The sequence below is a fragment of the Sphaeramia orbicularis genome, chromosome 6 (genome assembly GCF_902148855.1).
Source record: "Sphaeramia orbicularis chromosome 6, fSphaOr1.1, whole genome shotgun sequence".
Lineage (NCBI taxonomy): Eukaryota > Metazoa > Chordata > Actinopteri > Kurtiformes > Apogonidae > Sphaeramia > Sphaeramia orbicularis.
In genome coordinates, this window is record NC_043962.1 from 7,820,310 (window position 1) to 7,847,014 (window position 26,705).

Here is a 26,705-nt window from a genome sequence, read left to right on the forward strand (position 1 = left end):
CATTTGTTCTCTGCTCTAAATGCCAGAATAACATTTTTGTTTTATGTCAAATAACCAAATAAAAGAAAGAAAAAAACAGAGAAAAAACTGTGAACAAGTAGGGAGTGATCTTTTCCATTTGAACTGCATTTTTAACAGTGTAATAAAATAATAATCTCCATTTGCAGCTTTTTATGTTTTCAAACTATTCTTGTATTTTATTCCTTTATTCAGGTTTGATCTATTCTTCCGTATTTTTATTTATTGATTTATTTTTAATCTATTCTTGTATTTTACTATGTTATTTGGTTTTTATTTATTTGTCTGTGCAGCACTTTGGTCCACTGTGGTTGTTTTAAAGTGCTTTACAAATAAAGTTGGATTGGATTTGAATAATATTGTTGCATGTTTGTCTTCAGAGCTGCAGATGCTTCATGCGCTTCCTCTGAAGGCCTTCATCCACTCTATGGTTGAGGTTGGATGGAGGTGCTGTGGGTGGAGTCACATGTTTGTCAGATGTGGTTGGTGTAGTTGAACCATGTGGACGTAGAAGCTGGTGGAGAACCGACCACACACTGATAACAGAGGCAGGAAACGCCAAAGACGGCAACATCTGCAGCCTCCTGGTCTGTCATTACAGCTGTGGCCATGTTCTGACCACAGCATGAGGGGGTGGGGGGGTGGGGGTGGGAGGGGCGGATGGGAGGCAGCCTTGTACTGTAATTAGTGAGGTGCTGAGGTTAAAGATGACATTGCAGCGGGGTGGGCTGCTGCTACAGGCTCTGTGTTAACCTGATTTCCAGCTTCCTTCTAATTCTGTCCATTCTGAGCCTCACATGTGGAAACTGATGCAAAGAGTCTGTACTCACACACAAACGCTGATGTACAGATACAGTTTAACCTGTGGCACTGGTCATCTGTCATAACAAAGATACATTGGGTCTTAAGGGACATAAACGTTTAAGTGTTTAGTTCCATATTCTATCATACTAGCACGTTGATGTTCTAGATTTGGTCGTTTTCATGCTGGATGTTCGTCTATATTTTATAAGAACTGACATAAAAACCGTTTGGTAAATCATTCTTTAAAATTTGAATGACAATTAATATATTAATGCTAGGGGCTGAAGTTATTAAATGTGTTGTTCCTGTTTTTAACTTCATTTCCCATCATGCAAGGTGGTACTGTGCTTCCTGTCAACCATCATGGTCATAGCAACATGATTCTAAGGCTATTGTATTCCAAAATTATTAATATCTCCCAAAATATTGGTCTTATCAACTTGCCGTTTTCAATAGTCTGTTCTTTGACCAAAAATCCATAAGTATGACGAACTGCATCAGTCAGCCCTGTACGGATTTAGTGTGATGCCAAAGACACACACACACACACACACACACACACACATACACACATAAACAGTCCACTTCCCTTTTATAACATAGATTTCCAGATTAGACCTCGGCTCCAGAATGAAGTCAATGTGGAAGCATCTTATAGTTGTAAGACCACTCAAGGCCACTAGAGGAGGTACCTGAAAGCCTGTGGTCCTAAAGACTGGAACTGTCTCAGGCAGTATTTATTTTCCTGGACTCATTCCAGCCTTGTCTGTTTCATTTGGACCGTGTAACTGGTGTTCTGGTTCATCTTTAAGTTTTTATTCTGTTCACAAAATCTCAGTTAAAATAGAAGGTTAAAGGTCATATTGGCAGCGCTAAGGTCCACCGAGTTTGACTTATCGGACGTATCGGACTATTGGACTTGTCGGACTTATCAGACTATTGGACATATTGGCGACATGGTGGTGCAGTGATTAGCACTCGTGCCTCACAGCAAGAAGGTCCTGGGTTCGATTCCAACACCAGTCGACGGGGGGTGGGACCTTTCTGTGTGGAGTTTGCATGTTCTCCCCGTGTCTGCGTGGGTTCTCTCCGGGTACTCTGGCTTCCTCCCACCATCCAAAGACATGCACTGATAGGTTAATTGGTTAATCTAAATTGCCCATAGGTGTGAATGTGAGAGTGATTGTTTGTCTCTATATGTTCAGCCCTGCGATGAACTGGCGAAATGTCCAGGGTGTACCCCACCTTCGCCCCTATGTAGCTGGGATAGGCTCCAAGTGACCCCCGTGACCCTAGTGAGGATAAAGCGGGTTCAGAAAATGAATGAATGAATGAACTTATTGGACTGTTGGACTTATCGGACTATTGGACTTTTCCTATTATTGGATTTATCAGACTTTTGGACTTATCAGACTGTTGGACTTATCGGACTATTGGACTTATCGGACTATTGGACTTATCAGACATATTTGACTTATTGAACTGTTGGACTTATCAGACTATTGGACTTAGTCTATTGGACTTATTGGACTATTGGACTTAATGGACTATTGGACTTATCGGACAATTGGATTTATTGGACTGTTGGACTTATCGGAGTATTGGACTTATTGGGCTGTTTGACTTATCGGACTATTGGACTAATCAGACTTGTCGGATTAATTGGACTATTTGACCTATCGGACTGTTGGACTTATCTGACTATTGGACATATCGAACTACTGGACTTATCAGACTTGTTGGACTTATCAGACTATTGGACTTAATGGACTATCGGACTTATCGGACCATTGAACTTATCGGACTTATTGGACTTTTCCCGTTGGTTCCTCTAACACTGATGGAAAAATGACTTTACAGTACCTCCTCTGTTGTTTTCTTTTCTGTTCTTTTTTTTTTGTCCACATGAAAACTTCCGCCTTTCCAGATGAACACGAACATATTTTCATCCTGATGTAAGCACACTTTTAGATTTTACAGCTGGTTACAACATTTAAGATGAACGGGGAGTTTGTATGTATTTCATCATATTATAGTTTTCTGATTATTTTTAGATTATTTTTAAGGCTGTGTTTGGTTAATGCTACAGCTGCTTTGAGTGATGGGTGATGAGAACCCTTCAGATTAGAAAACATATTTTAATGGGACACTGCATCCACATCCCAACATCCTGTTCAACTCTCAGACTGACGTCAGCCTGTACTTTTCTGATCCTCCTCAGGATACGAAGCTTATTACATTTTCTCCAAATGAAGCTGCCCTAACATTTCCAAAGGTTTGGATTAGTCTTTATTTGATTATCTGACAGAATTAGTTCTAAAATTTTATCGATTACTGTTGAATCTGTGTGAATGTGGAACCTGAACATAAGTCAGATAATAATAGAGTAGTTCATAAATAATGACAACGACAAAAGTTTCTCCATGTTTTAGAGTGAAAAAAGTAAAATTGTATTATGGAAATTTTTACATCTATAAACTATTGTTTAAAAAATGTGAATAACCTGAACAACCTGTTTTTTTTTTACACTAAAACAAAACTAAAAACTTGTAGTTGTCATTATTTATAGGTTATTATGATATTGATTATGATTAGGATATTATGAGTTTGACATCCTTAGTTGTTAATATCTTCAGTGGAATTTTAACATTTTTACTTAATTTTAAATCTCTATTTTCTGTGAAAAACGTGTCTGAATCATAACATGGCATTTAACATTTGACTTTGGATAAAAAATAATAATGTATGTTAACCAATAGTGGTGTTAATCATGAACATATGCCAGGATGAAAAAAAGAACAATCCAATTTTTATGTTGAATATTGGAAAAAAAAAAAAAAAAAAAGTGTGTTTTTCATCAAAAACTATTGTTTGTTTTTGTGAAGTACTTCTATACTTTTAGAATCAGGAGTCAAACATCACCTTGATTTTATTCAGTTCATTTAAAGTTAAAATTTTCACGACAATAATACTATTTTTTATATGTGTGAGTGTGAGAGCGAATGAATAATGGGTCAATAATGTAAAGCGCTATACAGGGTGGGGAAGCAAAATTTACAATGAACATTTAGTTGTTTTTTCTCAGCAGGCACTACATCAATTGTTTTGAAACCAAACATATATTAATGTCATAATCATACCTAGCACTATTATCCATACCTTTTCAGAAACTTTTGCCCATATGAGTAATCAGGAAAGCAAACGTCAAAGAGTGTGTGATTTGCTGAATGCACTCGTCACACCAAAGGAGATTTCAAAAATAGTTGGAGTGTCCATAAAGACTGTTTATAATGGAAAGAAGAGAATGACTATGAGCAAAACTATTACCAGAAAGTCTGGAAGATACTATTAAAGAAGAATGGGAGAAGTTGTCACCCCAATATTTGAGGAACACTTGCACAAGTTTCAGGAAGCGTGTGAAGGCAGTTATTGAGAAAGAAGGAGGACACATAGAATAAAAACATTTTCTATTATGTACATTTTCTTGTGGCAAATAAATTCTCATGACTTTCAATAAACTAATTGGTCATACACTGTCTTTCAATCCCTGCCTCAAAATATTGTAAATTTTGCTTCCCCACCCTGTATAAATCCAATCCATTATTATTATTATTATTATTATTATTATTATTATTATTATTATTATTATTATTATTATTATTATTATTATTTAATATTCTGTTGCATATTTTGTATAAAATATTTTTATAAAGTTTTTTGTGTTTTTACATCAAAAATATGGTTTGTTTACATTACAAACAGGTATTTAAAGGGTTAACAATATTACAGTTATTGAGTATTTGATATTTTAGTTTATGGCTCAAATACAAAAAAGGATGTGCAAAAAAAAAAGTTACAAATATTGTATGAAAAATATTTTGACATTACTATGACACTATGCACATTATATGCTTTTGGAGATTAGAGGGGCCTGTATGGGGGGGGGGGCTAATGGTGTGAGTTGAACTACATTTCCTAGTGGGTTCAGTGGGTTTACACCAGTGTTTGTGTAAATATTCTCTGTGATGATGGTTTATTTTGACTGTTTTGTAGAAGTCTCTATATTCAGGGTCTGTTCTAATATTCTTTCAGAGTTGGATTAAACAGTGCACACACACACACACACACATCTTTTCATCAGTTTTTGCTGTGGTTTTTAATCCGTCCCTGATGGATCCGACCCTATATTCTGACCTGTTTCATTATGTCTCTAAAATGTCGCTGTGAATCATCTGTAATGCTTCAAACCTGACGCTACTGTCCAAGGAAATCTCATTTTCTGTCTCCTCTCTTTTGTCTCTCACCCAACCACTTACCTGTGTTTGCCATGGCCTGAACTTTGGGCTGTCGCCATGGCAACATCCCCCACACTTGGCGACGGCGATAGCCAACCGGTGGTCACTGGCTCCGCTCTGTTGTTCGTCTACATTTACCAACTATCGGCTCTTTGTTTCTGTGTTTGTTTCAGTGGATTCTTCTTCTCTGCTCCGTTCGCTTAAATCCATCTGCATCAGGCTGTGACGGCGGCGGTTTTCAGAGCGCTCGTTCTGATCCCATCCTGTCCACATGCCATGTATCACTGAGATATGACTGATATATTATGCAGAATGCGGGACTTACTGAATAATAAAACAGTAGAAGCAGAAGTCTGTGGTTGTTGAAGTAGAGATCAGCGTCATGAATAATATACAAACAGTCCAAGGCCTGAAAATGTAAAGAGACTATAAATAAAAAAAATTTAAAAAAAAGAAACACTGGTAATAAGGTTATATTGACTCTACATTAAAGTGCACATACTCTGCTTTCAGGTTTTTTCTTAACCCTTTAGTATCTGCCCATAGAAGCCTTTCCTAAAACACTTAAAGCGCATGATGTGCACAGTGTCGTAGTAATGTCAGAATTTTTTTTTCATACACTTTGTCCTTTACTTAAAAAAAATGTGTGAAGTTTACAGTTATTTTTTGTTATTTTAACCCACTTTTTTTCTATTTAATCAACTTGAGCCATAAACTAAAATACCAAATGCTCAACAACTGTTATGTTTTTAACCCTTTAAATGCCAAGTCTGGAAAAAAAAAAAAAAAAACAATGACATTTTTTTATATCAAAACACACTTTTTTCCCCCCAATATTCTACATATAAACTGTATTAGTTTTTTTTTTTTTCATCCTGTCATATGTCAATGATGAACACCAACATTGGTTAATATACATTATTAATTTTTGTGCTAGGTAAATGTTAAATGCTAACATGTGTCAGTGTGTGTTTTGGTGTTAACAAGTAATTGAACATTGTTTTTAGTGGATGGGTAATAAATTTAAAAAATCAGTGAATTCTGATCTAAAACAGATTATAAACAAAAAAATAATATGATCTTTAACCTTCAACCTACCAACATATTTCGTATCCTAATCCTACCAACCGGGGTCCATTTGGACCCCACTGTGATATATGGTGATATCACATCTTTGTAACAGACACGAAATGTCATTTCATTTTGGAATGTTTTTATGACGTATGAAAATGGTTTGTATCGTAAAACACCGTTACAATAACTAATTGTGTAAGAATGAGGGTGATACAAGTTATCAAATCACCCTGATTTTTAACAATCGGATGTCTCGGAACCTTCAGCCTCAGAGCTGTCCTCTGCCTCTAAAATAGACCCACGGGCTTGTGCAGCAGTGTACCTTGCTCTTCTATTTCTATTCACCATCACTTACTGAAACAAATAATAAAATTATATTTTAGATGCTCATTATGAACTAAGAAAAACCGCTATTCAACTGGGGTCCATTTGGACCCCGACCGCAAGTTGAATACAGTACCCATTATGTCAGATTGTTTTTGGAACTAATATAAGCAATCAAACATGGACATACAGACAGACAAACTCCTAGCACAAAGTGATCATTCAATGAATGATACAGCAGAGACATATAAAAATCATGTCCTGGGGTCCAGCTGGACCCCAGCTGGTAGGATGAAGGTTAACACATAAAGACCCAGTGAGACTTTTGTGTCAGTTCCCAAGTGAATTTTTCTCTATATTTAACCCTTCTTAAGTGATTTATCATCATCTATTGTAATATTATCCTCTGTATTTTGTGTTTTTTCAGTGAAAATCATGTATTTTCCTATATTTAATTACCAATCATGCTGATATTCAAAAAAGCTCAAAGTAAATTCAAAAGTTATTATATAGGAAACAGATAAAACTGAAGAAAAGCTGACTTTCTCAGCAAAATCTATTATCAATTGAACATAAACCCAGTGTGTCCATCCACTGTCAGTGATCCAACTCCATGGGTTTTACTGGTGAATCAATGTTGTAGAAGATGATGGTGTTTCCATGGTAACTACGGAGCCTTTGAATGTCCAAATGGGTCATATCTGATGACCATGAAAAGATGACAAACTGTATTTTACACCAATTATTTACATGTATTGATAGGATTAATGGAGCAACAGGTATTAAACAGTTAAATCAGTAGATGATTTCGGTTGACAATGGTTTTTTGGGTCTTTAAGGGTTAATAACTTGAAGTCTAAAGTGTTCATTATATGCTCACCTGGATACCGGAGGGTTAATATTAGACTTTTTGGTTCTATTTAAGGTTTCTCTTTTACAGTTTGGATTGAACCAACAGTAGTCGAACACTGGGTCAGAATGTGGTGATGTGGTGTGTTTTAATTTGTCGGGTGTGTGTGAAACACTTGGGTTTTCTCTTTACGGTTCAGCTTTCACACCATCTTGTGGAATTCTGAAAAACCTGCCTCCTGGTTTTCAGCGTTTCTCAAACTGTGGCCACAGTTCGGTGACAGCAAAAAATATGTCCCTGCTGCTGGTGGATGATGGGAAATGACCACAGGCATAACACTGTCTAATTTAGGCCACATAATCATACGTTTATGCACTTTCTGTTTTGGTGTGTGTGTGTGTGTGTGTGTGTGTGAGACAGATGAAACTGAGGCTGTTCGGTTGTGTTTTACAGTCAGCTGTTGACTGTAAAAAAAAAAAGAAAAAGTAGAACAAATCAATGTTGTTGGGTCTATATTGTTGTGTCTGCAGCTGGAGCTCACAGCCAATCACAGATCAGAGTCAGGTCATGTGTTAGCGCGGCCCTGACATGGGTAAATATCGACGACTTCATGTACAAAGACATAAAATTCATGTCTGTCTGCGTTAAGTGCGTGGATGTCTGCACTTATGAGTGTGTATAGAGGTGTGGTCTACAAGGGGGAGGGGCCAGAGGTCAAAGGTCATGGGGACAGTCAAGGCAACAGATGGAGGAAAGAGAAGATGAAGGAAGAGGAAGAAGAAGGACTACAGAGTAAAACAGCAAAGAACGCCTTTTGTTTCTTGTAAGGCTGATTCGTGTTCGTTGATTGGAAGCTTCAAAGATGAGTTCAGGATGCACTTGGTCTCAGTTTAAGAATTTATTGTGATCACATGTGAAATACTGGAAAAGGACTCGGAGAGCGCAGACCTCCGCCAAGGCAGATCAGTGGGAACTGTGGGAACAATTCTGTGGGAACAATTTGGTAAAGATGGTTGGAATAGTTTTCCCGCAAAGTTGCTAACAAACAAACAAACAAAAACACAAAGCAAAGTGATCACAATACCTCCTGGCGGAGGTAAAAACATAACAGAATAGAGTCACTATAACACTCATTATTAAGTTGACTGATGTGGGTGGGGGGTGGGGGTAGGGTATTACTTTTCTCCCCTTTTTTTTTTTTTGGGGGGGTGGGGTTGGGGGGGGTTGTTTTTTTTTTTTTTGAAAACTGGAAAATTGGACATATTCGTGTACCTGTGCTGAGAGGATGTGTGTACTGAAAATGTGTCCTAATAAAAACAAGAAAAGCACTTGGAGAGCGCAGACCCCCACCAAGGCAAATCAGTGGGCCCCCGGCCCCCCCCCCCCCCCCCCCCCCGATCACCACCAAAATTTAATCATTTCATCCTTGTGCCAGTATCAACATTTCCTGAAAATTTCATGAAAATCTGTCCATAACTTTTTGAGTTATCTTGCTAACAAACAAACACGCATGTACACAAACACACAAAGCAAAGCGATCACAAATACCTCCTGGTGGAGGTAATAAATAGATATAAAAATAAAAAGATTATTAAAAAAAAAAAACAAAAAAAAACTGCAGTCTGAACCTAGTCTTAGTTCAGTGGACGTCTGGAGCAGCCCTCTAGAGTCCATCGGTGGTATTACACTTACACATATTTCCACATTAGCTTCTCTGCGACGCCTCGGTGTCAGTTTTACATAGAATCATCAAATGTTGAACCCGTTTAAACACCAGAACAGCAGGTTAATACCAGCAGAACGACACTCACACTGACCTTTATGTTCCGTAGAAGTCCAGAGGTGACGCTGAGACGGTGAATTTAAGAGAGAGAATGACAGGAAACCAGGAGGATGAAGGGAACAGCCACATGAAACGAAAGGTCATGGGTTGGATTCAACAGAGGTAGAAGGTTTCAGGTTCTACATTCAGACCAGTAGGATCTGAACCAGAGCCAGCATCAAACCAGGAAAAGAACAACAGAAGAACCTGGAAATAATGACAAATACAAACTTTACTCTATGATTTTTAGTGTAAACAAACAAACAAACAAAAATTACATACATCTATGAAATATCCTTTAAAATGTGCAAATAACACAAACTATAATGAACAACCAGTAAAATAAGTGTAATTTAACAATATTCTGTCTCAGTTTATCATTTCCATATACACATTATAAATTACACATGACAGTGGATCTACAAATACACAAAAAGTGTAATAACAGACTGAATATTCTTTAAATTATACTAAATTATATTAACACAGGTTTCAGGTTCTACATTCAGACCACTATCAAACCAGGAAAAGAAGAACAAAAGAACCTGGAAATAATGACAAATACAAACTTTACTCTATGATTTAATGTAAAAAATAAAAATAAAATTACATACATCTATGAACTATCCTTTAAAATCTGCGAATAACACAAACTATAATGAACAACCAGTAAAATAAGTGTAATTTGACCAATATTCTGTCTCAGTTTATCATTTCCACATGTAAATTATAACTTACAGATCACAGTGGATCTATAAATACACAAAACATTTATTAACAGACTGAATTTTGGTACAATTACACTGATTTATATTAAGACAGATTCAGGTTGTTCATTTTTTTGGTTCATTTTGGTTCATTTTGTTCCTTTTGCTGACTGTCCTTTTCTTTCACATTCATTACCTCCGCCAAGGAGGTTATGTTTTTGCTGGCGTTGGTTTGTCTCTCTGTCTGTGTGCAAGATAACTCAAAAAGTTATGGACAGATTTGGATGAAAATTTCAGGAAATGTTGATAGTGGCACAAGGAAAAAGTGATTAAATTTTGGTGGTGATCGGGGTGGGGGGTGTGGGGGGCACTGATCTGCCTTGGTGGAGGTCTGCGCTCTCTGAGTGCTTTTCTAGTTTTTAATCATTTTGTTCTTTAATCTCTTTGTTTATGGTTTTAGTTGATGAAGTACAAAAAAAACTTGTAAAAACTGTAAGAACAACGCTGTGACATTAAAGCTCTTCTGTGCAGATTATGTGCACAGGGTTAACTGGTATAAACCGCTCCATAATTCTACATTTCCAGGACATGGTTCTTTCCCTTCAGCTGTTTTTGACTCAGATTTCCACCAGTTTTATGAATGAACAGATTCTGACTCAGCAGGTGAATGTGTTTGGGGTTTTCTGGGTGAATCGGCAGGTTTTCAGGCGTTCGGTCGTTTGTTCGGTTGTTTGTTTGTTCATTTGTTGGTCTATTTGTTTGCTTGTTTGTTCATTTGTTCATTCGTCCATTTGTTTGTTTGTCCGTCCATTCATCCGTTTGTTCATTCGTCCGTTTGTTTGTTTCTTCATCCATTTGTTCATTTGTTCACCTGTTCATTCGTCCATTTCTTTATTCGTTTGTTCATCCATTTGTTCATTTGCTCATCCATTTGTTCTTTTGTTCGTCCATTTGTTTGTATGTTTCTCCATTTGTTCGTCTGTTCATTTGTCCATTTGTTAGTTTGTCCGTCCATTCCTCCGTTTGTTTGTTTGTTTGTTTGTACATCCATTTGTTCATTTGTTCATCCGTTTGTTCATCTGTTCATTCATCCATTTGTTTGTTTGTTTGTCCCTTCATTCATTTGTTCGTTCCTTTGTACATTTGTTTGTTCATCCATTTGTTCATGTGTTCGTCCGTTTGTTTGTTCATTTGTTCATCCGTTCATATGTTCATCTGTTCATTCGTCCATTTGTTTGTTTGTTTGTTTGTTCATCCCTTCATTCATTTGTTCATTCATTTGTTCGTTCATTTGTCCGTTTGTTTGTTTGTTCATTCATTTGTTCCTTTGTTCGTCCGTTTGTTCGTCTGTTCATTCGTCCATTTGTTCATTTGTTTGTCCGTCTATTCATTTGTTCATCTGTTCATTCGTTTGTCTGTCCGTCCGTTCATCTGCTCCGTTCCTGTTCTCCTCCTTCAGACCAGGTGGCAGCGGTTCCTGATCTCATTACCTCCTGATTCCATTGTGTTTCATAGTGATGGTATTATATGATTCCAGTAACGACGTTATACAACCATAATTACACTGACATTAGAGACAGAGACGGAGGACGAGGGTTGGACCTCATGGACGATCAGCAGATATTTATAGAGCGTCGCTGCCTGTCCATTCATTTTACAACAGTGTTGAGGACGTCAGGTTCAGGGCTGGGACGCAGACATAGAAACGCAGAAGAAACACCTCATAATCCTCATCAAAACTGTTTTATTAGTGTCATTTCTTGGGGGTATTTATTTATTTAATTTTTTTTTTTTTTTCCTGCGTTTGTCAGATCCATTCGTCCTCCACCCAAACCCACACTGAACTCATGCGTCCACAGATACTGAAGCATAAATGAAACTGTGGGTAATCTGCAGGAGGCGCCGCTGGGTCTGACGCTCCATCAGGTCTAGTGGAGAGGCCAGAGGGCTCATGGGAGTCGTTGTTCCGGCCCAGTGTTGATGGACTGTGTAGTTACCGTAGTTACCACGATACTCAGCTGACTGGAAAACAGCAAAACACCAGGACTATGGTTCACCTTTAGATGCATAAACACAGGGGTTCCCAAAGGGGGGTCCAAGTACCCCCAGGGGTAAGAATTAATGCTGAAATATAAAACGTAATAAATACATTCATGTAATAGTTTTATTGTCAATTGTCTTGTTTAAGCTTTGGTAACATTTGAAGTAGGGATGCACCGATACCACTTTTTTCCAGACCGAGTATATTTCGGGGGGTTCTCCACTGTAAAAAGTTTGAGAACCACAGCATAAGTGGGTCCAAATGACCCACAGTCATTTAATGGAATTACATCTGAACCTTTGATTCATTCAACAGTAAAACCAAAGGACACTTAGTGGATGTTGACATTGTTCTATTACTGTTTTAAACTATGTATTATAAACTATATATATTTGCTTTTCAAGTTTTCAAAATATAAAAAAAAAACCCCGCTTATTTAACTTGTTAAAAATGTTTTAAAAAATTTCAAACATGAAATCATTCTTTTTTGGACCAAAATATAATATAAATGATTATTTTTACAATTATATTTATTATTTATTATCATTTTGTATTATTTATTATGATTATTTTTAACATGACAAATTGACCAAAGTGTCATAAAAACACATTAATGAATCTGTTTATGTTAATGGAGGGTCCACACACTCAGACATGAAAGGGTTAAAGGAGGTTCTGCTGTTGGACACCAGACCCAGACGGACACTGGTGTGTGTGTGTGTGTGTGTGTGTGTGTGTGTGTGTGTGTGTGTGTGTGTGTGTGTGTGTGTCTGCTGTTGTGTGTGTTGGTTTGTGTCTTTTGTTGTGTGTGTTTTGATGTGTGCGTTGCTGTCTGTTGTGGTATGTTGCTGTGTGTGTGTGTGTGTGTGTTGCTGTGTGTGTGTTCATGTGTGTTGCTGTTGTTACTGTCTATGTTGCTGTATGTTGCTGTGTGTGTTGGTGTATGTTGCTGTGTGTTGCTGTGTGCATTGCTGTGTGTTGCTGTATGTGTTGGTGTGTGTCTGTTACTGTATGTTTCTGTGTGTGTTAGTGTGTGTGTGTGTGTGTGTGTTGCTGTGTGTGTTGCTGTATGTTGCTGTGTGTGTGTTGGTGTGTGCTGCTGTATGTTGCTGTGTGTGTGTGTTAATGTGTGCGTTGCTGTTTGTGTGTTGGTGTGTGTCTGTTGCTGCATGTCTGTTAGTGTGTGTCTGTCTGTTTGTGTGTGTGTTAGTGTGTGTCTGTGTGTGTGTGTTTGTCTGTCTGTCTGTCTGTTTGTTGCTGTGTGTGTTGGTGTGTGTTGGACGCAATGACTGAGCTCATATGTGTGTGTGTGTGTGTGTGTTGTGTGTGTGTGTGTGTGTGTGTCGCTGTTCTCCGTACAGTGACAGGCTGCGACGCCACTACAGTAGCCAAGTGCATGTGACTGGGTCGCCATGACAACAGAGCTCCCTGGAGCATGCTGGGAGCAGAGTGATGTCAGCGGCTGTTACATGTGTGTTTGTGTTCATGTGTGTTCACAGCAGCTGAGTTTACTGAAGCAGGAAATGGAACGGAAAGAAGGAGAAAAACTACAGAAGAAATACATGTCAACAGCACCAGAGATAATAATAATAAACCAGAATCAATAAATAATAAACAGATAAAAAATAATAAACCACAATAAACACATAAAAATAAACCAGAATGAACAGATAATAAACAGATAAAAATAATAAAACAAAATAAACAGATAATAAATAGATAAAAATAATAAACCAGAATAAACAGATAATAAACAGATAAAAATAATGAACCAGAATAAACAGATAATAATAATAATAATAATAATAATAATAATAATAATAATGATAATAATAATAATAATAATAATAATAATAATAATAAATAGAAATAATAAACAGAAAAATAAACAGATAATAATAGTAAACGGATAATAATACACAGATAATAAACAGATAAAATAATAAACCAGAATAAACAGATAATAAACAGACAAAAATAATAAACCAGAATAAACAGATAATAATAATAAATCAGAATAAACAGATAATAAACAGATAAAAATAATAAACCAGAATAAACAGATAATAAAGAGATAAAAATAATAAACCAGAATAAACAGATAATAATAATAAATCAGAATAAACAGATGATAAACAGATAAAAATAATGAACCAGAATAAACAGATAATAATAATAACAATAATAGTAATAATAATAATAATAATAATGAACAGAAAAATAAACAGATAATAATAGTAAACGGATAATAATACACAGATAATAAACAGATAAAATAATAAACCAGAATAAACAGATAATAAACCGATAAAAATAATAAACCAGAATAAACAGATAATAAACAGATAAAAATAATGAACCAGAATAAACAGATAATAATAATAATAATAATAATAATAATAATAATAATAATAAACAGATAATAATAAACAGATAATAATAATAAACAGATAGTAATACACAGATAATAAACAGATAAAACATATTAAACAGATGAAAATAATAAATGGATAATAATAATAAACAGATAAAAAATGATGAACAGATAATAATAATAATAATAATAAACTATAATAAACAGAGGTATTTCGAATCACCATCAGTGCATAATCTTTACAATGTCGTACTAATGTTAAAATGTTTTTCATGCAGTTTTTTAATACAGTATATATGACCTTTAATACCAGAAGTGTAAAGTGTGCATAATGTGCTCACCTGAATACTGGAAGGTGAACATATTCATATTCACCTTCAGGGTCGTGTGGTTTCTGTGTTTAGTCCAGGTGAATGTGTATGAAAGGGTGAAATCATTGTGTGCGTTTGTTCAGTGGGTGAATAGACAATAACTGTGATCGATGTCCTCCTTTTGTTGAACTGGAAAGAGCATGGATCATCGAACACACACACACATAACACACAAACACACAAACCTATTCACCATCACTTGGGACAAAATACACACTTTCATTCATTTCATGGATATTTAAAGGGCACTTTGAACGATTAAAGGTTCAATGTGTAAGACTTGTGAAAGTACAGAGGTGAAGAAATCTGAACAAAATGTATGTTTGCTTGCATGTTTAAAATGATCTTAATCCATGACATATTATGCCAGGCTGCAAAAATAAAAAATAACAACTGGTTCCAGGCACAACAAACCCCGCCCCTCGTGCGTATTATAGCTTATTTTGGCATCAATTCAGCTGATGTCATCATGTCTATGCGTGTGCTGATGTCATATCAACTACCTCTATATAAGTGACAAGTTTGAAGTAAATAAAAACAAATTTGATGTTTTTATAGACATTTGAAATTTGACCCATTATAAGTAAATGGGAGAAAAAAGATTTTAAAAATTCATAAAAAAATTTAACTTTGATCTACTTTTTCCACAATGTAATTACATCTATTCTGGGTCACTGGCAATCAATAAACCAAATTTGATATGAATTCCACAAAGAGTTTTGCTGCTAGAGTCATTTGAAATTTCACCCATTACACTGGTCAACAACAAATTTATTGTTGAAGTTTTTTGAGCTGATTTAGGATAATTTTGGTGTGCTGAATCCAAAAATCACATTAATTTTGCTCAATCAGGTCAACTTTCTGAACTATGCTACATATTGGCTTTTTAACATTTTTGCTTACATTTATGGGCATTTTCACATCATATGATACAAAATTCTTTCATATTTCTTGCAATAAACGAGTTCTGAAGATTTTACTTTTGCCAATTTATGATTAATGTTTTTTTTTAATATTACAGGTGAATGAAATGGCTTCGACTAGAAGATCTTGCAAAAATAAGCCTGACGTATTCTGCTACATCTGCGGTGAATACACCATTGTACCTAACAGGAATCCTGTTAGAAAATGATTTTTTTTCTCTTAAAACCTATTTTGGGTGAGAACTATATAAAAAGTCAACTGATAAAGTCACAAAAATGTAATCAATTTTGTGAGAAGATCAAATTTTTCAAAATCAAATTAGCAAAAAACCTGACCTGATTGAGAAAAACAGATGTCATTTTTGGATTTAGCGGTGCAAAATGGTTCTAATTGAGTTGAAAAAACCTAGACAACTTTCAAAAAACATTTTTTGTAACCCAGTGTTATAAGTAAATGGAAAAAAATAAAACATTTTAAAAATTTATAAAAAAAAATTTGAACTTTGACGTACTTTTCCCAAAATGTAATGACATCTATTCGTGGTCACTGGTAATCTATAAACCAAATTTGGTATGAATTCAGCCAATAGTTTTGCTGCTAGAGCAGTGGTTCCCAACCTTTTTTTGCTCGTGATTCAATTTTAACATCGCAAATTTCACAAATTTCTGGCGACTCCAATCATTCAACGCACACTGTCATATGATGGGGTCAATCAAGATATGCGTTCTCAGATACTATACCCTGCATTTAAGTTGAATTTGATTTTTATTAGGAAAAGTGTGTGGTGTTTTAATTGTAATGAAATATATATTGAATCATTAAAAAATATTTTTTATTAGTAATTTTTTAATAAGTTTTATCAGTCACTAGTAATTGTACCCAGTGTTGAAAAACACTGTGCTAGAGTGTTAACAAACTAACTAACCGAACCAAGAACGATACCCCTTGCCTCCACATCAGGGGGCGGAGTAACTAATCCAAATTTTTTTGTAGAATATTGAAATTTTTTTTGTGTGTGTTTTGTTTTGCATCAAAATATGGTTTGTTTACATTACAAACCTGGTATTTAAAGGGTTAAAAATATGACAGTTATTGAGTATTTGGTATTTTTGTTTATGGCTTAAGTTGATGAAATACAAAAAAAAAAGAAGTTAAAAACAAATCACAAGAAAATCATTTTGACATTTCTATGTCACTGTGTATATTATGCGCTTTAGGTGATTAACGGACGTCTGTGGGTGTGATACCAGGGGCTTAATAGGATGTTCCTGTCACTGCTGTAGGAAGCTCCTTAGGACGCATCGACAACTACAAAGGGAATGAAAAACGACTCTGTCAGTTCAAGAGATGTAGTTATTCAAAGCCCCCCCCAACCCCCAGAGTCCTAATCAATAGAGTCTGTCTGGATAAACTGGGGGAAAACCTGTGTTGGAGGTGATTAGAAGTGTTTCTGCAGCTTCATTCTGTTCAATAAACACAAAAACAAACCCAAATGCAGCTCTTTCATTGTTCCAGCTGATCCTCTTATCTACAGACGGTCAGTAAATGCACCGCTGGTTGTGCATGTGAGGAACAGGTTACGTTCAAGTGTCTTTGTTTTCATTGTTTTGGTTGAACAGACAAACTCCCATGATGCTCTGTGATTAAGTACCACTCATCATTCACATCCCACTCTGAGATTCATCAATAACAGGAGCCACAACATTAAATGTTTGTTATAAAGAGACACTTCAAGGACTTAATGGAGTACTTTTGGTCAACAGTTACAGCTATAATTATAAAAACACACCAAGCACAGCTGTTTGTCCAAATTCAATGAAATTCACTTGGACTAAAATGCATCAGATATTTTTAATATTATTCTAAAACTGTTGTGAAGCATCAAATTCCTGAATAAACCAGGCCTGGGTTTGGGTTTAGATGCAAATTACAGTCAATTATTATTTATTTATTGATCATATTAACCCTGTGGTATCCCACACACAGACCTAACACTAACCAGCAAAAGTACATAATAGGCACAGGGTCAGAATAATGTAACAAAATGGTTTTAATACGGTTTGTTTTTAACTTTTTTTTTTTTTTTACTTTTTTTTTTTATTTCATCAACTTGAGCCATAAACAAAAATACCCAATACTCAATAACTGTCATATTTTTAACCCTTTCAATGCCATGTTTGTAATGTAAAGAAACCATTTTTTTCTTTTTTCTTTTTCAATATTCTACCTATAAATTGTTTTAGTTTTGTTTGTTTTTTTTGTTTTCTTTTTTCATCCTGGCATATGTCAATAATTAACACCAACGCTAGTGTGCATTTTGTACTCACTTGGTAGAAGGGTGTTAGAATAGGAATTTAACATCGATTACAGTGTGATGACTTAAGTTCAAAGGTGTTAAACATGTGGCCCAAAGGCCGAATCCATCCCGTAGAATGAATTTGTGAAATTTCACTGAAGATATTTACAATCAGTGGTGTAAAAATCATTTTCCAACCAGTAAAACCAGTCAGGCCAGTAAAATACTATCATATTAACCTATAAATAATGACAACTGCAGATTTTATCTTTGTTTTAGTGTAAAAAAGTTAAATTACATGAAAATGTTTACATTAAATAACTATACTTACACAAAAAATATGAATAATCTGAACAAATATGAACAACCTGAACTGTCTTTAGAGAAGTAAATGCACTTTTACCAGTATTCTGCCTGTTACGCACATGTGTAAATGATAAACTAATAAACTGAGGCAGAAAATTGTTAAAATTGCACTTGTTTTTCTTAAGACATTTCAGGTTGTTCATGTTATTCCCATTTTTAAGGAAATGTTGTGGATGTAAACATTATCATAATGTAATTTAACTTTTTTCACTGTTATTATTTTACTGGTCTGACCCGCTTTAGATCATACTGGGGTGAATGTGGCCCCTGAACTAAAATAACTTTGACCCCCCTTGTTTTAGTGGATGTGTTTTGTTTTGTTTTTTTTTGTTTTGTTTTGTTTTGTTTTGTTTTTTGCCTGGTCTATTGTTGAACAGTGTTGGAAAAGCTTCATGTAAAACCAGGAGGAAACAGACTGAACGAGTTCCCTCTAAAAACAGAGCCATAAATAGACGGTTTTAATGAGGGAACTCTGCAAACAGCAGCTTAAATGTGAGGCAGCGCTGACTGACTCTGTGTGGATTAGACTTCAGACACAGTCTGTTAGCTTCCTTTTTTAGGATTTGACTGATGTTGAAACCGAATTCACACAGAACACAAACCACTGCCTTTATGGAGTTAAAAGGATCTAACAGACAATCACACATGGAGCCAATCAGCTGTTCAGACCAGAAAACAGTCAGTCAGTGAATCAGTGAATCAGTCAGCTGGAGGTGGTGTTGTCCTCATTGTCATCCTAGTTGTAATAGTAATAGTAGTATTTGTAGTGTAAGTACTAGTAGTTGTAGTCGTAGTAACAGCAGTAGTAGTAGTAGTTGCAGTAGTAGTAATAGTAGTAGTAGTGGTGATAGTAGTAGTAGTTGCTGTATTAGTAGTATTTGTAGTATAAGCACTAGTAGTTGCAGTAGTAGTAGTAGTAACAGTAGTAGTAGTAGTAGTAGTAATAGTAGTATCTGTAGTATAAGCACTAGTAGTTGCAGTAGTAGTAGTAGTAGTAACAGTAGTAGTAGTAGTAGTAGTAGTAGTTGTAGTAGTAGTAGTAGTAATAGCAGTATTTGTGTATAAGTACTAGTTGTTGTTGCAGTAGTAGTAACAGTAGTCGTAGTAGTAGTAATAATAGTAGTTGTTGTAGAAGTAATAGTAGTAGTAGTAGTCGTAGTGATAGTAGTAGTACTAGTAGTAATAGTAGTAGTAGTAGTAGTGATACTAGTAGTAATAGTAGTAGTAGTAGTAGTAGTGATAGTAGTAGTAATAGTAGTTATAGTAGTAGTAGTAGTAGTAGTGATAGTAGTAGTAGTAGTAGTAGTAGTAGTGGTAGTAGTAATAGTAGTAGTAGTAGTAGTAGTAGTAGTAGTAGTACTAGTAATAATAGTAATAGTAGTTGTAGTAGTAGTTTCTTCCTTGTTTTTAGTATTTTGTTAATTCAGAGGTTCTTTCTGTCGTCTCCTCTCTGCCTGTTTCTGCTGTGAATGAATTCATCTGTCCATTGTTTATTCATGGGCTGAATTGATGCCGGTGGACTTGTTTCCGTCAGAGCTGACTGAAAACCATCCAAGGAGCAGTTATCTGTGGTTTATTGGTCTGTGGTTTGGAAGACAATCAGATGTTTAAACAGTCGGTGGTTATTGATTTACCATCCAGTTGGTTGTGTTTGTTGTTACCTGATTCAAGACTCACTTCACGTTTAAGTCGAATGCTGTTGAGATTATAAAGATACATAGAATAAGAAAGGGAGTGTTTTAGAGCAGCAAACAGACATTTACAAGTCAAGGCAGTCGTAGTTTGTTGTAAAACTCAGTAAAGTGAAAATATGTAAATGGCAGTAACAGAAGTGATGTCTTCATAATGTTGTTAAATTTACATTTTCATTTGGTGACAGTTAAAATGGAAATGAACAGATGAGTCAACACATGGAGCTGTAGATGTGTGGTTAGAAATGTACACTGAAATATATTCAATCTTCTGGTGTCCAGGTGAGCATATTATACACACTTTACACTTCATGTTATTAAAGGTCATATTATTTTTTAAAGTTTGTTTTAAGTCAGAATTCCAAAGTTGTTAATTTTTGCCTGATTTTTAAAAAAATTCTGACCCATCCACTAAAATCATCACACTGTAATCAATGTTCAGTTCCTACACTAACACCCTTCTACCAAGTGAGTACAAAATGCACACTAGTCACTTTTCCATTGACCCTCAAATTCCACGACTATAACTTGCACATAAAAATTTCCCTAACGGAAAAATGCCAATTTCGTCAAAACTCTTGTTTTTCGATGAAAAGTTTTTGTGCTGGCAAGAGGTGTGTTTTTTTGGGTGTAGTGCAATTGGTATATCGCTCAAAACTGCAATGGAAAGACCTTTTTGCGCAAGTAGAGCTGCATGAACAAAAAGAAAAAGGATGTTGACAGACTTTGCAAGCAAAGAAGAAGAGTTTTAAAACAAACATGGCGCAGTATGTGTGGACACACCAGGAAACCGAATCATTTTTTAATTTAGTACGGGATAGAGGGGTAATATATAATAATAATAATGAATACATCTGTAAATCACCACCATATTTATGTTCGTTGCCATGTTCATGGAATGACTTCTTGTGTCATCTCACTGTAATAAATAAACAAATCATTGCATTTGTGATTTAATGGAAAAACTGACATTACGCACTTCTGTTTTTTCAACAGTTAGTAAATATTGGTGAAGTTTTACGCATATGTCCAGTGGAAAAGAGACTACTGCCACATTTTAGCATTTAACATTTGACCTAGCACAAAAAATAATAATGTATGTTAACCAATGCTGGTGTTAATCACTGACATATGACAAGATGAAAAAAATCAGAGAATAACTAATCTGATTTTTTTTATAGTATATTGAAAAAAAAAAAAAGGTTTTTGTCTCCATCGAAAAATATTGTTTGGCTCAATGTGACTGTAAAGGGTTAAAAATATGATGGTGAAAGAGTATTTTTGTTTATGACTCAAGTTGATGAAATACAAAAAAGATGTAAAAACCAACTGTATGAAAAACATTTTGGCGTTACTACAGCACTGTGCAGATTATGCGCTTTTGGTGTTTTTGGAAAGACATCTATGAGCGGGACACCGGAGGGATAATATTTAATTTCCCTTCCTTCGAACTAAATCATCAGAAGGTTCTGGACCTCAGGTTTCAATAAAAACAAGCTGAATTCTCATCGTTAGAAGTGACTGGACTGTGTAGAAGCACATTAACCTGATGGATCTACAGCCGTTATAACGTGTATGAGCTTCATTTTTTTCACTGCATGAGAACCTCCGAGTGAATCAATTACTAACCTCCATCCAACCCCCCCTTCCCTTCCCTTCCCTTCCCCTCCTTTTCTTTTTTCCTTTTTCTTTCATTGATCCACTCATTTCCTCCAGGTCTTGAGGAACCGCTGATGCTTAATGGCCGCCCCCTCCCGAGGTCATCACAGCCGCCGGTGCAATCATAGACCCACCATTGAGGCGACCGCCCCCCTCATGGCGACCCCCGACCTTCAGACTGTGTTGCCTGGGCCCTCCTGTAGAGGGGGCAAGTGCTGAGGGTGGGGAGGTGAAACCGAGACCAGCTTCCCTGTGATGATACCAGTTGCCCAAACCATGTAGAGTACCTTTCTCCGATGAGGGGGAGGGTCTGTATCCGAGTGTCATTCCTTTTTTATATATTTCTGTTCATATAATCTGTGGAACAGATCGGTGCTCGCTTCTTTAAAGACTGTATGTGGGTGTGGACCGAGTGTGAGTTGAGGAGAAAGTGACTGAGTGAAGTAAAGCGATGGTCCTGTACACCACCCCCTACTCCGGTGCCTGTCTGCACTTCCTGGATGGGCTGTCCTGGAGCCTGGTGTTCCCCTGCTATTGGCTGCTGGACCGTCTCCTGGCGTCCTGCGTGGCCACCTCGTTGGAGAAGCGCCAGCGCTCCCAGGACCCCTGCTCCTTCCTGACCCTGTGCGTGCTGGTCTCCGCCCCCCTGTACCTGCTCCTCCTCCTGGCCTCGCTGCCCTTCGCCCTGCTGGGCTTCATCCTCTGGGCTCCTCTGCAGGCGGTCCGCCAGCCCTACCTGTACACCTACAGCAGGTCAGTGTCAAAGGTCAAAGGGCGTCAGTCTGTGTGCTCTGTTCAGAGGTCAATGGAATGACTTTGGGTCACATTTCTGCATGACTGGGGTTCTTTTCTACTCAACGTACATTTCTCAATATCAAGTTTGCCAAGTTTGGCGTTGCGAACTGGCACAAGTGAGGAGGGGGTGTATGAGCGATGGGATCTACATGTTAGGTGTTTCTCAATATTCGTTCTTGTCTGATCTTCTATTCACCATCAGTCAAAGCCCAAGTTCTGCTCCGTATAAAAGTTTGTGCAAACTAAGATCGGATGGAATTCCCAGATGTTGTTCTTGTCTGCTAGCTTAAACCAAGGACGGTCTGGTTGGTGACTCGTGTCAAGTTGGCTGCTAAATATCCCAAGATGCATTTCGTGCTACTGTCAACTTAACACTTGCGTTCTTAGGAAGTCCATTCTCTTGGACCATTCTTACCAAGACTGACCTCAACAGGCATTTCTCAATATCAAGTGCAAACTTCGCACAAACAGTAGAACGAAATGCATCTTGGGATATTTACCAGCCAAGTCTATACAAGTCACCAGCCAGTCCATCCTTGGTTTAAGCTAGCAGACACAAACAACAACTGGGAATTCCATCTAGTCTTGGTTTGTGCAAACTTTTAAATGGAACAGAACTTGGGTCTCGACTGATGGTGAACAGAAGAACAGACAAGAAAGAAAACTGAGAAACACCTAACATGTAGATTCCATCGTTCATAAACCCCCTCCTCACTCGTGTATCTTTACTCTTCATGCTTTCTTTAACTTATTGAGGTTTACTGGCCATTAGTCGAACTTTGATGATTTTTAAGATTAATATTTAATTTAATTAACTCCTTCCACCATTTATTTATTCTCAAAAGCCCCTTTTCCACCAACATACCCAGGAGCTTTTATTACCAAGAGTTTATTTCCCTAGTAAATAAATTCCTGTTAATCTGTGTGATTTTTGTTTCCACCTCAGAGTTCCTGTGAATTTATTCAAATCATTTGACTGACATTTTAGTCCTTATCCACTGTCAATTATATTTAATTAAACGAACCTACAGAACCCACGACTCATGTGACATCATAGTGTTTTCAGTATCAACTTGCAGATTGTGATGCATCCCTGTACATCCACCCTACACGGACTCTACCATAAAGAAAGAAAGAAAGAAAGAAAGAAAGAAAGATAGATAGATAGATAGATAGATAGATAGATAGATAGATAGATAGATAGATAGATAGATAGATAGATAGATAGATAGATAGATAGATAGATAGATAGATAGATAGATAGATAGATAGATAGATAGATAGATAGATAGATAGATAGATAGATAGATAGATAGATACTTTATTGATCCCGAGGGAAATTCAAGATATAAGACCCTTTTCCACCAACATTCCCAGGTACTTTTATGACCAGGAGTTTATTTCCCTGGTAAATGAAAGCTCTCAGTCCAGGATCTTCATGATGTTGGTCTTGCACTGCAGAAGCTCTACTGGTTTATCACAATGACATGTAGAGGATGGTCTGGATTGTCCAATATGTCCTCCACCTTCCTCAGTGTGTCCATCTTCAATCCAGCAAACAGAACCAGCTTTTACCACCAGTTTGTCCAGTCGTGTTACTGTCCACCACTGGTCACGTCTTCTGTCAAATACTGTTGTGTATTAGTTTCACTGCAGTAATTTTATGACTCTTGAAGAAAGTAACTGTGTAAATGCAACTATATTATCTCCTTTTCCACTAATATCCACAGGAGCTTATTTCCTGGTAAATGAGTTCCTGTTGATCTGTGTAGTTTGTGTTTCTGACTCAAAGTTACGTTAAATTTATTCAAATCAGACTCGGTTGTTTCCAGTCGTCGACTCCAAGTCCTGCTGAATTTCTTTCGGTCGTATTCTGTAAATCAAGACAGAGCAAGTTTTGCCGGAAAAAGCCTCCAGTCGTCCACATGGATCAGTGTTCAGGCTGTAGAGGTTCTTCAGTTAATTAAAACTGACTCCGACCCAAGTTTTACTGGAGAACAGAACCACCCAAGCAGCTTTCAATCATCTAAAAGAACAACTGTCAAACCTTCAAATCGATCTGTCATTTACTAATTCTTGGAGATAATCATAGCCTCGCGCAGTTTCTCATTTTCCTTTGCCAACTCAGCTTTTACATGTTGAAGTAACTGGCAGCAAAATGGAAACATAAAAACTCCAGTTAGCATTAGAAACAGGCTGCAGGAAGTGACAGGATGCTGTTTTCTTTATGAGCTGTGGATGGTGGATGACTTTCCCTGAGGCTAAAACCGAGATCACAAAGTATTACAAGCATCGACGCTACAGCGCTCAGAGGCATCACCACTAAACCAGTATATTTCACATTATGTCAAAGAACTGCCTTTAACCCACTTAATATAATCTCATCCCTGCACTAATGTTAAACAGCATGAAATATTCAACTATGAAATCGACATTTACCGTCCGTAAACCCTGGACTTCATGTTATTCTTTTTTTTTTTTTACCTCAGCAGTTCATAGGTGCATTAAAACCCTTTTTAGTCAATTGTGTCTCTGGCACCAAAGTCATTCAAATGACCGTAACTCCTGAACCATATGAATCTGTGTATCATTCATTCTTTTCATATTCAATTGAGCATCCACAATTGGAAAACGAAAAAGTTGCTTGTTATTTCATTATTTATGTAAAAATCAAAACTAAAAAAGCAAGTTTTTCATTCTTTCGATTATATGCACAAATTAAAAATTGGAAATAAGCAAATGGGCCAAATGTTGGGTTTCATGGTGACATTTTTGATATCTGATTTGATATGATCCGGAAGTTACTGACTCCTTTGTGTGTTGAACTGGACGATGATGGGTTTGCTAGTATTCTGCCTAATGCATTCTGCGCTAATGGAGAATTAGGTGTTATTCAGAGGCAGCAAATGCGTTACTCTCAAGGAGGACAATATGACAACTGAAAAAATCGACAGAATCTTCCAGATATTGTCGTTTTGTCTAATACGGTACAGCCATGGTAGACAATCTAAGTAGTAGCCACTTCGTGTAACACACAAAGACGTCAGTAACCTCCGTGTCATACCAAATTGATATAAAAAATGTCAACATGAAACCCCACATTTGGTCCATTTGCTTGTTTTCAAATTTTAATTTGTGCGTACAATTGAAAGAATGAAAAACAACTCGATTTTTGGTTTTTGATTTGTACCTGAATAATGAAATAATGAGTCATTTTTTCATTTTCCGATGGTGGATTCTCAGTTGAATATGAAAAGAACAAATGAATTCATTTGGGCTATTGACAAAGTCCACCTGTCATCTTTTAGCTGAGATTAGGTTCTTTCTATTGGTCTATAGCATATTAGGGTAGAGGCCTGCACTAGCTGAGGGGGAAGAGTGGAAGTGGGCAGAGTGCAGTCGGTGAGAGACAGGAAGATTTTTATTACTTTTAGCAGCGTGGTTTAGTGGTGAATTCGCTTAAAGGTGCCCTGCCACACAAAACCGTTTTTACTTGTATTTTATATGTTCAGTCCATAGGTGTTTGTGTTATATAGTGAGTTTGAAAATGAACCGCTACCTCCTCTGTCTGCTATTGCCACTGAAAAGAAATGAGCAGATAAATCAGGTCAATTAGACTAGCTGGTCAGTGTGGTGTGTTAATGAGCTCATTAGCATTCATGAGCTCACCCTGATGAGACCACGCCCGCAGAATTCGGCTAGGTCAGTGACAGTTTTCATGTACAACAAGCTGGTGCACTGTGAAGGGGGGGTAAACATGGCAAATTCATGGGACCCAGCATTCCCAGGGGGCCCAGTGGATACAGGTTGGAAGTTGTGAAAATTCCATGTAAGGTCCACTGTACAAGAGAGGCTTAGAAGCCAAGAGTTGGACGTTCAAAGTATGTTAAGTTTCACTCTTGGTTTCCGCCAGTTCCTCTACTTGTTGTGCAGGGTAAAGAATGCTGAAAAGCCAGGCTCTCTTTGGCTAGCTGTTAGCCAATCAGAGTCAAGTAGATTAGTATGTTGAATATTCATGAGAACTGGCACAAATCGAGCTGAGTCTTCCAGCAGGCTTTTTATACCATGTTAGAAAGGATGGAAACTTAGTAACTAAGACATTTTTTCCACAAAAAAATGTTACCGAGTCCATGGTAGAACTTCAGACATTACCACAAAAGTAATGAAATACATGTGGCAGGGCACCTTTAAATAATTGCATATAGTAGTGATTGTCCTGTTTTGGAGTGTTCTACTAGTGTGTTTTCTTATGTTTTTGTAAAGTTTGCTTGTTTTTTCACATTTTTATGGTATT

General features: G+C 36.6%; 1 protein-coding gene across 1 annotated transcript in view; it reads left to right on the forward strand.

The window, feature by feature from the left end:
- The window catches only part of LOC115420760 (sphingomyelin phosphodiesterase 3-like), a 68,175-nt gene that overhangs the window by 16,161 nt on the left and 25,309 nt on the right, over window positions 1-26,705 (forward strand). Inside the window, 1 exon segment of the mRNA XM_030136261.1 lies at window positions 21,674-22,369. Coding sequence (XP_029992121.1) covers window positions 22,068-22,369 — 302 coding nt within the window. The 5' untranslated portion in view covers window positions 21,674-22,067.